Here is a 12,115-nt window from a genome sequence, read left to right on the forward strand (position 1 = left end):
CTGCTAATTAGGGATGCAACGATAAATGGTAAAAATGTTGACTGTTAGTGTTATCATCAAAATTATCGAACTGATAAACTTTGGACGGACTGGTGCCAGCTCTCTATCTTAAATGTTAACATGAAAACAAGAGCTATTAATGTCTTTCCCCATTAAATGACATGCATCATCCAAACATGAATAAACACATTATTGTCTGAGCTACATAGCTATTCAATTGTGCACATCGACCCTGCGAGATGTGCTCTCTTAAAATGAGGATTGGGAGATGCAGTTTTTACAGTGCGATCAAGAACCGCTTTTCAGTAGTAAATCCTAATATTCTGCCGTGTAAACAAACAACAATGGGAGATAATATACTAAGACTATCAGTGAGGCATTATAAAATAATAAATGCAAATTAAAGGGTGTTTTAACAGTTGTTTAAAAAAATACCTAGTTCAAAAGATTTCTGTATAAGTCCTTTTTGAACACATTCAACAATACCGCGATCATTTTGGTCTCTTATCTGATCAAATCTAATATCAGAAAGTTTAATTTGGTAAACTACTGAGAGGGACAAGTGGTAGCAAATGGATGTATGCTTTGCCCCCTTAGCTGTGAATAGTTTCTATGCTTTGAATTGTTCTCAGTCTGAATTGCACTCCTGAATTCAAACAAATAGACACAATATTCCAATTTGAGAAATAGTCCCTGAATGCAACGAACAGAGCACGTTCAGGGTGAGCGTTCTCCTGTCCGTTGTTGACCGCCCCGGGGACCGCGCCCCCCCCGCCACTTCCGGCTTTTTTTTTCTTCCGGGGGCGCGGTTTAAAACGCGAGGGAATGCCTCGTCCTGTCGTGTGTGACAAGTGTCAACTGTGAGAAGGCGCAAAAGTCTCAGTAGACGCGGATGACGTCGCTCGTCAAAGTGAGGTAAGACGTCGAATACTTGACAAGCGGCGTGCGAGCGCGTACGTTTAAAATGCTCCACTCTTCGTCTTCGCCCGCCATATTGGCTCGCCAACTTCATTACGTCATTGCTGACAAACTTGACAAGTCTCACTAAATGTACTTAATTAATGTTAAACTATGTAATTACTTTTTTTTAAAAATCCCCTAATTATGTTTTAACGTGCTAAAACCGGTTGACGCGACGACGGAATGTTTGTAAGTTGAAGCGAGCATGCATTGTCCACCATGTGTAGTTCAATGTAGTCCGAAAGAACAGTTTTGTAGTTGAAATCTTTCAGGGGCTGCTCCTTTTTTTGGTGAGTGAAACTATCAAACATGCTTACAAATGTTTTAATTTGATGTAAAGTACACACTGCGCTCATATGTTACGTACTAAAAGTTATAATACTTTACGTAGCACTGCTGATTAGTGCTGCCCACCTGGCAGGTGCTGACTGGTGATGCGTTCAAGGGAGTGCTGACTGTGGGAAGTTTTCTTTACTTTGTAATAATTGAATAAATATTACGGCTAAATACTAAAAAAAAAAAAAAAAAAAAGCTTTTTCATTTTGCAAACTTTATCCATGAATTGATTTACGTGGACCCCGACTTAAACAAGTTGAAAAACTTATTCGGGTGTTACCATTTAGTGGTCAATTGTACGGAATATGTAATGTACTGTGCAATCTACTAATAGTTTCAATCAATGAATCAATCCTAGGATGTTTCCTGGTCTGGTTTACTACCGTTTTGTTCCGTCAACTCGCAGATTTTTTTCTCCCATGCGGTCGTTTTATGAGATTTTTGTGTATTTGCCCTCAGCACATTTTTTAAAAATACACCTAGATCAGTCATTTTACATAAATATTAGTAGAACAAGTCTGAATTAAGTCGTAATACCGTAAAAAGCTCAAATGTTTGCACAATAAAAATCTTGTTTAAAAAATTGTAAGGAAAAGAGAACAAAACATTGGTACTAGTTGACTTTCACTTAAATTTAAAGTACCAATGATAGTCACACACACACACGTACACTAGGTGTGGTGAAATTACTCTCTGCAGGGGAGCAGTGAGCAGCAACGGTGGCCGCGCTCGGGAATCATTTTGGTGACTTGTAACATAAGCTATTCTTGTTAGCATGCCAGCATTAGCAAGTTAACAAGTTATACGGCTAAATATGTATGTTAATGTGACAACATTGTTGTAACGTTAGCATGCTAATGTGACAACATTGTTGTAACGTTAGCATGCATACGTTACATCGTTGTAATGTTAGCATGTTAACCTTTATGTTAAAATTTTATTTGTTTTCTACTTGGCGCCATCTTAAAGTATGAATAATCGTGGATTTCATCAGTCGGCGCCATGTTATTATGCTAATGTCTTAAGCTAATTATGTACATTTTAACCAAAAAAGCATGGATTTTGTTACTCGGCGCCATCTATAATTATGCTAATTGATCCTCTGCCGGCATTTTAATGTTGGCATGCTAAAGTTTATGCCAGCGTTTTAGCTAATTTCATACTTTTTTAACCTAATCATGGATTTCGTTACTTGGCGCCGTCTTAGAAGTATGCTACCTGTTCACTTGTTAACAATAATATGCTAATGTTATAAGCAAAGTATGTCCGATTTTAACCGAAAAAGCATGGATTTGTTACTTGGCGCCATTTTAAAAGTATGCTAATTGATCCCCTGCCCGCGTGTTAATGTTAGCATGCTATAGTTTATACAAGCATTTTAGCTGATTTTGTACTTTTTAACCTAAAAATCATGGATTTTGTTACTTTCCGCCATCTTAAAAATATGCTTATTGTTGATCTGCCTGCATATTAAGGTTAGCATGCTTACAATAGCCTTCTAACATCTTATACTATTTTTTAAGCTAAATATGTAGGTTTGTAACAAGCATTTTAGCTAACTTTTTACAGAATAAATGTATAGATTTTGTTACTTGGTGCCGTCTTTAGAAGTATGCTACCTGTTCCCTTGTTAGGATGTTAATATTTATATGCTAAAGTTTTAAGCTAAATATGTACGTTTTAACTGAAATCATGGATTTTGTTACTTAGTGCCATCTTAGAAGTATGCTAATTGTTCATCTGCCAGCATATTAGGGTTAGCATGCAAACATTAGCATGCTAACATTTTTTTACACTGCATTTTAGCTAGTTTTGTACTTTTTAAACTAAAAATCATGGATTTTGTTACTTTCCGCCATCTTAAAAATTTGCTTATTCATCTGCCAGCATATTAAGGTTAGCATGCTAACAATAGCATTCTAACATCTTATACTATTATTTAAGCTAAATATGTAGGTTTTTAACCTAATCATAGATTTTGATCATTGGCGTCACCTTTCAGAAGGATACTACAAAATGTTCTGTTAGCGTGGTAGCATTAGCATGTTAACATTTATGCTAAAATTGTATCCCATTTCTTATCAATTTAGTAATCATGGATTTTTTACTTGGCGCCATCTCAGAAGTATGGTATCTGTTCCCTTGTTGAAATGCTAATATTAATATTATATGCTAATGTTTTAAGCTAATTTTGTACGTTTTAACTGAAAAATCATGGATTTTGTTACTTGGCGCCATCTTTGAAGTATACTAATTGTTCGTCTGCCAGCATGTTAATTTTGGCATGCTAAAGTTTTATACAAGCATTTTAGCTAACTTCATACTTTTTACAGAATAAATTTATAGATTTTGTTACTTGGCGCCATCTTTAGAAGTATGCTACCTGTTCCCTTGTTAGCATGCTGATATTTATATGCTAAAGTTAGATGTACGTTTTAATTGAAAAATCATGTTACTTAGTGCCATCTTAGAAGTATGCTAATTGTTCATCTGCTAGCATATTAGGGTTAGCATGCTAACGTTTTTTTTTACACTGCATTTTTGCTCGTTTTCGTACTTTTTAACCTAATAATCATGGATTGTGTTACTTGTCGCCATCTTAAAAGTAGGCTACCTGTTCCCTTGTTAATATGCTAATGTTTAAAGCTAATTATGTACGTTTTAAATGAGAAATCATGGATTTCGTTACTTAGTGCCATTTTAGAAGTATGCTAACTGTTCATCTGCCAGCATATTAGGGTTAGCATGCTAAGGTTGTTTTTTTTACACTGCATTTTAGCTCGTTTTCGTACTTTTTAACCTAATAATCATGGATTGTGTTACTTGTCGCCATCTTAGAAGTAGGCTTCCTGTTCCCTTGTTAATATGCTAATGTTTAAAGCTAATTATTTACATTTTAACTGAAAAATCATGGATTTTGTTACTTGGCGCCATATTAAAAGTATGCTCATTTTTCATCTGCCAGCATATTAGGGTTAGCATGCTAACATTAGCATGCTAAAGTTTTTTTACACTGCATTTTAGCTCGTTTCGTACTTTTTTAACCTAATAATTATGGATTTGGTTACTTGTCGCCATCTTAGAAGTAGGCTACTTGTTCCCTTGTTAATATGCTAATGTTTAAAGCTAATTATGTACGTTTTCACTGAAAAAACATGGATTTTGTTACTTGGCTCCATATTAGAAGTATGCTCATTTTTCATCTGCCAGCATATTAGGGTTAGCATGCTAACCCTAATAGTAGTCGACGTCATCGGTTACGTAAATACGTCGACGCCGTTTTTGTGCATCGACGCGTCGCATATTTACGTCACACTACCGTCATGGCGGACCGCAAAGCAGACAATCAAAGCAGACGATGCGAGCGGTGCGAGCGAGGGGGGAAAAGCATGCCAAAAGTGGTCAAAAGTGTGGGAGTATTTCAATAAACGGCCTAATAATGTTGTTGTATGCACACTGTGTCGAGCGTAAATGGCCTATCATAGCAGCACAACGGCTATGAACGAACATTTGAAAAGAAAACCATCAACTAGTCAATCGTCCGCGCGAGCATACGTTGTCATCATTACACAAAAACATGAATGTGTCATTTGTATCTGCTAGGGGTGTAACGGTACGTGTTTTGTATTGAACCGTTTCGGTACGGGGCTTTCGGTTCGGCACGGGGGTGTACCGAACGAGTTTCTAAGCTAAAGCTAACTTTAGCTGCTAAAGTCTTACCAAGCTGCTTCGCTCCCCTGTCTCTGTCTCAGCACGCAGCATTGTCCCACCCACACAACCATCTGATTGGTACACACGCAGCATTGTCCCACCCACACAACCATCTGATTGGTACACACGAAGCATTATCAGCCAATCAGCAGTGTGTATTCAGAGCGCATGTAGTCAGCGCTTCAGCGTGGAGCAGATAGGTGTTTAGCAGGTGAGCATCAGGCAGCGGACTCTCCCCAAATGATAATAAACACCTCCCAGTCAACTACTAGTAACATCACTATGAGCCCGTTGACCTTCTAGAAATATAAACTGCAGCTCAGCTCACTCGCAGTCCTGGCTTGAGGTGAAGGTTAATTACCTCTCAGTTCCAGCCACATCGACACCTTCTGAGCGCCTATTTTCAGCTGCTGGGAATATTGTAAACAAGAAAAGAACCAGAGCATGTAGACATGCTAACCTTTCTTCATTACAACTGTTAGTCACTCACTGGAATGAGTAGAATTGGTTATTGTGTACTGTGTTGGACTGGATGTTTATTTTGCACATTTTAAAAGCAATACTTAATGTTTACAGTGCTCCAGAATATTTAGATTGGCACTTTTTTGTATTGGATGTTTTATCTTTATTTTTGCACATTTTAGCAAATAAGCAATACTTTCACTTTTGTTGAAATGTTTACACTGTTACAGAATATTTCGTTTTGCACTTTTTTGTATTGGATGTTTATCTTTATTTTTGCACATTTTAAAGCAAAATAAGCAATACTTTTACTTTTGAAATGCTTATACTATTGCAGAATATTAAGATTTGCACTGGATGTTGACTTTTATATTTGCACATTAAAAAGCAAATAAGCTACTTTTAATTTTGTTAAATGTTAAAAGTTTTAAATGTTTACATTGTTACAGAATATTTAGTCATGTTGTTGTCAATGTTGACTGAGTGGCCATACTTCTTTTTTTTTTGTAAATAAAAGCCATGCCTTTTGAAAAAACGGGCCTACATTTATTTTTTCATCTTCATTTTGAATAAAAAAATAATCGGTAAAAGGAAAAATAATGTATAGATTAATCGAAAAAAAATAATATATAGATTAATCGAAAAAATAATCTATAGATTAATCGATAGAAAAATAATCGTTAGCTGCAGCCTTAATTTTAGCTCGTTTTGTACTTTTTAACCTAATAATTATGGATTTTGTTACTTGTCGCCATCTTAGAAGTAGGCTACCTGTTCCCTTGTTAATATGCTAAGGTTCAAAGCTAATATGTACGTTTTAACTGAAAAATCATGGATTTCGTTACTTAGTGCCATCTTAGAAGTATGCTAACTGTTCATCTGCCAGCATATTAGGGTTAGCATGCTAATGTATTTGGGGTTTTTTACACTGCATTTTAGCTCGTTTCGTACTTTTTAACCTAATTATGGATTGTGTTGTCGCCATCTTAGAAGTAGGCTACCTGTTCCCTTGTTAATATGCTAATGATTAAAGCTAATTATGTATGTTTTAACTTAAAAATCATGGATTTTGTTACTTGGTGCCATATTAGAAGTATGCTGATTTTTCATCTGCCAGCATATTAGGGTTGGCATGCTACTTTTTAAACCTATTAATCATGACATTTGACAAAGTGTATAGTCAGCCGGGAAAGAACAGGCTCCAGCTCCCCGCCACCCAGAAGAAGAAGAAGAAGAAGCTGCACAGTAAAATAATTTAAACTCTCTTCTTCCCCAGGTGAGCAGGTCTCGATGACGACGACGCTAGACTGGATCGAGTCTTCCCTGGAGCGCAGCGCCCGTCTGGGCCTGCAGGTGCTGGAGCGAGCCTCCAGGCGGAAGGTGGACTGGACGACGCCCCCGCACATCTACGCCACCGACATGCCCGAAGACCCGGTCACACGTAACAAGGTGAGCCCGTCGTCTTGCCGACGCGCTTTTTACGCCACCTTCACCCACGTGAGCTCTGGAAAATTCTCAACAACCAGCTTCCTGGTTGCAGCCAGAAACTTAAAACAAGACTCACCAACATCAGCATCAAGGAGGGTGACTCCCTCATTACAGACAAAATGGAGGTAGCTAGCAGACTTAACATCTTTTTCACCAGCATAGCCGCAACTCTTGTCAACAAGCTGTCCCACCACTCTGGTCGCTTTGGTGTAGAACACATTAAAGCCTTTTACAGAAAGCTAGGAGTATCCAACGATGATTTCAAATTAGAAATGGTCACAGCTGATGAGGTGTTTAAAAAAATTGAGCGCGCTCCACCCTAACAAGGCCACCGGCCTTGATAATATTCCCTCCAGATTCCTCAGGGACTCTGCCTCCATCATTGCCCCGATCATCACGCACATAATAAACCTATCAATTACACAAGGCCAAGTACCAAAAGATTTTAAGATTGCAAGAGTAACTCCCCTCTTTAAAAAAGGAAGCAAATTGGAACCTGGCAACTACCGACCTGTTTCTATTCTCAGTTCCATTTCAATCAATCAATCAACCCCCTCCCCCGTCCTCCCTTGTTGCCGTGCAGAGAAGCCGGAGAGAGTTGGAGGAAGCCTTCGCCACCATCGCGGAGTACATGGTGACGACCAACTACTACTGCAAGGTCAGTCGGCGCCTCTTTGCACGTCACACCTGTGCCCGCCGTCACCGCTTCGCTCTTTGCCTTGCAGAAGTTCTACCAGCTGGCGGGTTGTGTGGACATGCCCAAGTCTGAAAAGAAACATATGAGTCGCTTCCATAAGCATATCAACGCTTATCCACCGCCACCCGGGCGACACGTGAGTACAAAAATTTCCATCATGGCTTCTCGTGATTATTAGTTTATAATAATCAACAAAAAAAAGTATGAATAGGCCGCGCAACGTGCATGCGTGTTCCAGTGAAACAGCTGAGGAAAAAACGTGTCTACGAGAAGTTTGAGATGTCACCATGTTTGCTACTTTTTATTTGACACATCGCTAGTATGCCTGATTGATTGATTGCAACTTTTATTAGTAGATTGCACAGTACAGTACATATTCCGTACAATTGACCACTAAATGGTAACACCCGAATAAGTTTTTCAAATTGTTTGAATCGGGTCCACGTTAATCAATTCATGTCCTAATCAATGATCACTAAACTCAACAAAAAAAGTAAATCATGATTTTACAAATATTTCAACTTTTTTTTCTTGCACATCTTTTTTCCCACATATTTAATTTATTTTCAGAATATTGTAACTTTTTCTCCCAACTTTATTTTTGTTTCTCATATGACAACTTTAAAAAAAACAAACACTTTATTACTATTATGAAAAATGACATTTTCTTATAGAATCAATATTTTTTCTGCTGGCACTTAATTTTCCTAATATTCTCGTGTTTTAGTTTTTTATATTTTTACAGTTTATCTGACCAAATATTAACTTGTTTTGTAATATTTCTACCTTTTTTCTGCTTGTTAATTTTTGCATGTAAAACATTTACAAAGAAATTAACTTTTTTCTCTACATATTTTGACTTGGTTCTTATCACAGTTTTCTTATCTTTTTCTTAGATTAACAAGGTAAAAAAGTATTCTTGTAAAAAAATTTAAAAAATTTTTTTATGGAACAAGTATTTCAACTTTTTTCTTTGACATTTGGAAAATTATTTTCCCCCTTTACCATTTATTTTAATGGAACAAATATTTCAACATTATCATTTATTTAACTTATTTACTGTAATATTTTTAATTTATTCTTAATGTTTTTCATATTTTTTCTTTGATATTGAAAAATGTTACCCCTTACATTATTAAAAATACATTTTTATATTTGCACAAGTATAACTTTTTTCTGTTAATATATCTTTATTTTCCTTTATTCTTCCTTTTTCCCTTAATTTTTTTTTATAAATGTATAAACTTTTCTTATGTTTAAAATGTATTTTTAGAAATTATTTTTATTGTCTTTAAAAAAAACAAAAACGTTAATCTTTGTGTTTTCTATTATTGTGAAAGGTTTAAATATACCGTAATTTCCGGACTATAAGCCGCTACTTTTTCCCCTCATTCTGGTCCCTGCGGCTTATACAAGGGTGCGGCTTATTTATGGCCTGTTCTTCTCCGACACCGACGAAGAGGATTTCGGTGGTTTTAGTACGCAGGAGGAAGACGATGACACAATGATTAAAGCCTGACTTTTCATATACCGGTAGGCTGGTTATTTTGATAACGTACAGGCGAGCACTTTGTATTACTTTGCACTGTTGTATTATTTGTACTCTGCACGAATGCTGTTCGCCATGTCAAAGATGTGAAAGTTTGATTGAATGATTGAAAGATTTATTGTTAATAAATGGGACACTTTGCGTTCCCAAACAGTCATCTGTGTCCCGACAATGGCCTCCGTGGTAGCAGGAACCCCTATATACTACGGTAATTACACATCAAAACCCTGCGGCTTATAGTCGGGTGCGGCTTATATATGGAGCAATCTGTATTTTCCCCTAAATTTAGCTGGTGCGGCTTATAGTCAGGTGCGGCTTATAGTCCGGAAATTACGGTATTTGTTTTTAATTAAAATTTCAACTTAGCTGAAGTTTGAATGTTTGAACCACCTAAACTATGCAGTTGCTAATACACATGAACACTGGCCTTTTTTTCCATAAGAAATGATCTGTTCCAGGATCAAACTGTGGCCTCCACAAGAGCTTTTTCTAATGTACAGGAGAGCCACATTTTAACACAAAGTGTAGAAATAAGTGAGCAGGGAGAGTCAATGAGCGTCAGGCTCACACTACCAACTTGTGTTCAGGGTAGAGGCACGTCGGCAGAGGAGGACTTCTACATCGAGGTGGCCCCAGGAGAGTACGCGGTCAGCGCCAGCCTTCCGGGCTCACAGCAGAAGACTCAGATGATCAACCTCGGCGCCGGCGAGACGGTCAGCCTCACGTTTGACCTCTGACCCGGACTCTGACTGTCACTAGTAATGATACATATATACACACATATATTTTTTTACGTCAGCGTTTTTTTATTGATACCAAATCCCACCGCCCAGTATCAAAATAAAGATTTTATTTTTCAATGAGAGAATGTCATGTTGTCTTCATGGAGAGCAACATGTTGTGGAGACAACTCTCATGTTAGCGATAACAGGAAGTGATTGAAAAGTTTTTTCATTGTACAAGTTAAATCAATATTTAACAACAATATACAAACTGTAAAAGTAAGAAATTATATAATTATTAAACAAATGTATAAACAAATTGGGCTTGTATAAAACAACTTAAATTCATTTATAAAGAAAACCTTGCTTAAGCTTTTATAATTTAAAATAATTCAATGCGATAAATTGGGTTTCACTTTAAGAAATCGACTTTGAAGTATGAAAAACTTAGCTTGCAAAGTAATCGTTTCTAGGTTGCTATCTTTAATAAACATGACAAATTTAGCCGAGTAAATAAACACTTCTAATGTTCTCTTAATCTAACAAGATGTCACATGGGGATATATATACCGTATTTTCCGCACTAAGGCGCACCGGATTATAAAGCGCACCTTCAATGAATGGCCTATTTTAAAGCTTTGTTCATATATAATGCGCACCGCATTATAGGGCGCATAGAATACACGCTACAGTAGAGGCTGGGGTTGCGAGACCTGTTGTGGCTCAATATTGGTCCATATATAAGGCTCACCGGATTATAAGGCGCACTGTAAGCTTTTGAGAAAATTCGAGGTTTTTAGGTGCGCCTTATAGTGCGGAAAATACGGTACCTTTTTGTCTTTTAGCCAACTTGTTCTGTTTTTTTTTCAAATAAATGCACAGTTTCACGTTCCAAACAGTGATTCACATTTTTAGGAAATGACTGAAAAAAGGCTTTGATTGGGTTTAGAACCAGGAAGTGACTGAAACACTGGGATGTGATTGGGTCTATAACCAGGAAGTGACTGAAGGCTGTGGCTGGGTTTAGAACCAGGAAGTAACTAAAACACTGGGATGTGTGATTGGGTTTAGAATCAGGAAGTGACTGAAACCAGGCTGTGACTTCGTTTCGAACCAGGAATAATAGATTTTATTTGTAAAAAGCACTTTACATTGAGTAAACAGCCTCAAAGTGCTACAGTGTATTAAAAAAAAAAAGATAATAAAAAATAAATAAAAATAAAAACTAGAACAGCCAAATAGCTAGAACTAGTATGCATATATCTAAAAAAAAAAAAAGAGGCTTTTTTAAAAAGGGTTTTTAAGCCTTTTTTTTAAAGCATCCACAGTCTGTGGTGCCCTCAGGTGGTCAGGGAGAGCGTTCCACAGACTGGGAGCAGAAAGCCCAGTCTCCCATTGTTCGAACTTTGTCCTCGGAGGTTGGAGGAGGTTAGTCTGTCCGGAGCGGAGGTGTTGTGTGGAGGATTTGGGGGTGAGTAGTTCTTTGAGGTAGAGGGGGGCATTTCCATGGAGGCACTGGTGGGTTAGTAGGGAGACTTTGTATTCAATCCTGAATGGAACAGGAAGCCACTAAGTAGCCAGGAAGTGACTAAAACACTGGGCTGTGACTGGGTTTAGAACCAGGAAGTGACTAAAACACTGGGCTGTGATTGGGTTTAGAACCAGGAAGTGACTGAAACACAAGGCTGACTGGGTTTAGAACCAGGAAGTGACTAAAACACTGGGCTGTGACTGGGTTTAGAGTCAGAAAGTGACAAACACAAGGCTGTGATTGCGTTTTGGAGCCAGGAAAGGACTAAAAGACCAGGCTGTTATTGGGTTTAGAACCAAGAAGTGACTGAAACACAAGGCTGTGCTTGGGTTTAGAGTTAGGAGGTGACTGAAACACAAGGCTGTGACTGGGTTTAGAGTCAGAAAGTGACTGAAACACAAGGCTGTGATTGTGTTTTGGAGCCAGGAAATTACTAAAAGACAAGGCTGTTATTGGGTTTAGAACCAGGAAGTGACTGAATGCTTTGGTTGGGTTTAGAAACAGGAAGTGACTAAAACACTGGGATGTGATTGGGTTTAGAACAAGGAAGGGACTAAAACAAGGTTGTGATTAGGTTTAGAAACAGGAAGTGACTAAAACACTGAACTCTGATTGGGTTTTGAATCATAAGGTGACTGAAATATAGGGCTTTGATTGCG

General features: G+C 37.6%; 1 protein-coding gene across 3 annotated transcripts; it reads left to right on the forward strand.

Moving 5' to 3' along the window:
• The first annotated feature begins 771 nt into the window (after positions 1-771).
• akip1 (A kinase (PRKA) interacting protein 1) lies at positions 772-10,063 on the forward strand. 3 transcript variants are annotated; one of them, XM_062040686.1, is made up of 5 exons: positions 772-915; positions 6,746-6,918; positions 7,541-7,615; positions 7,683-7,790; positions 9,791-10,063. In XM_062040686.1, exons 2-5 carry the CDS (start codon positions 6,760-6,762, stop codon positions 9,938-9,940), a joined length of 492 nt encoding a protein of 163 aa, XP_061896670.1. In that variant the 5' UTR covers positions 772-915; positions 6,746-6,759; the 3' UTR covers positions 9,941-10,063. The 3 variants fall into 3 exon arrangements, with proteins under 3 accessions (XP_061896670.1, XP_061896672.1, XP_061896671.1); XM_062040688.1 differs by having other exon boundaries at positions 9,796-10,063; XM_062040687.1 differs by lacking the exon at positions 772-915 and adding an exon at positions 1,004-1,149.
• The last annotated feature ends 2,052 nt before the right edge of the window (positions 10,064-12,115 follow it).

Source organism: Entelurus aequoreus, linkage group LG03 (assembly GCF_033978785.1).
Source record: "Entelurus aequoreus isolate RoL-2023_Sb linkage group LG03, RoL_Eaeq_v1.1, whole genome shotgun sequence".
In the NCBI taxonomy this organism is placed as follows: domain Eukaryota; kingdom Metazoa; phylum Chordata; class Actinopteri; order Syngnathiformes; family Syngnathidae; genus Entelurus; species Entelurus aequoreus.

Bases quoted from the DNA above. Each gene is read 5' to 3' on its own strand.
- akip1 (XM_062040686.1), top strand. From the start codon at position 6,760: ATGACGACGACGCTAGACTGGATCGAGTCTTCCCTGGAGCGCAGCGCC. The intron at 6,919-7,540 runs GTGAGCCCGTCG...GTTGCCGTGCAG, and splicing joins ACCCGGTCACACGTAACAAG to AGAAGCCGGAGAGAGTTGGA. The intron at 7,791-9,790 runs GTGAGTACAAAA...ACTTGTGTTCAG, and splicing joins CACCGCCACCCGGGCGACAC to GGTAGAGGCACGTCGGCAGA.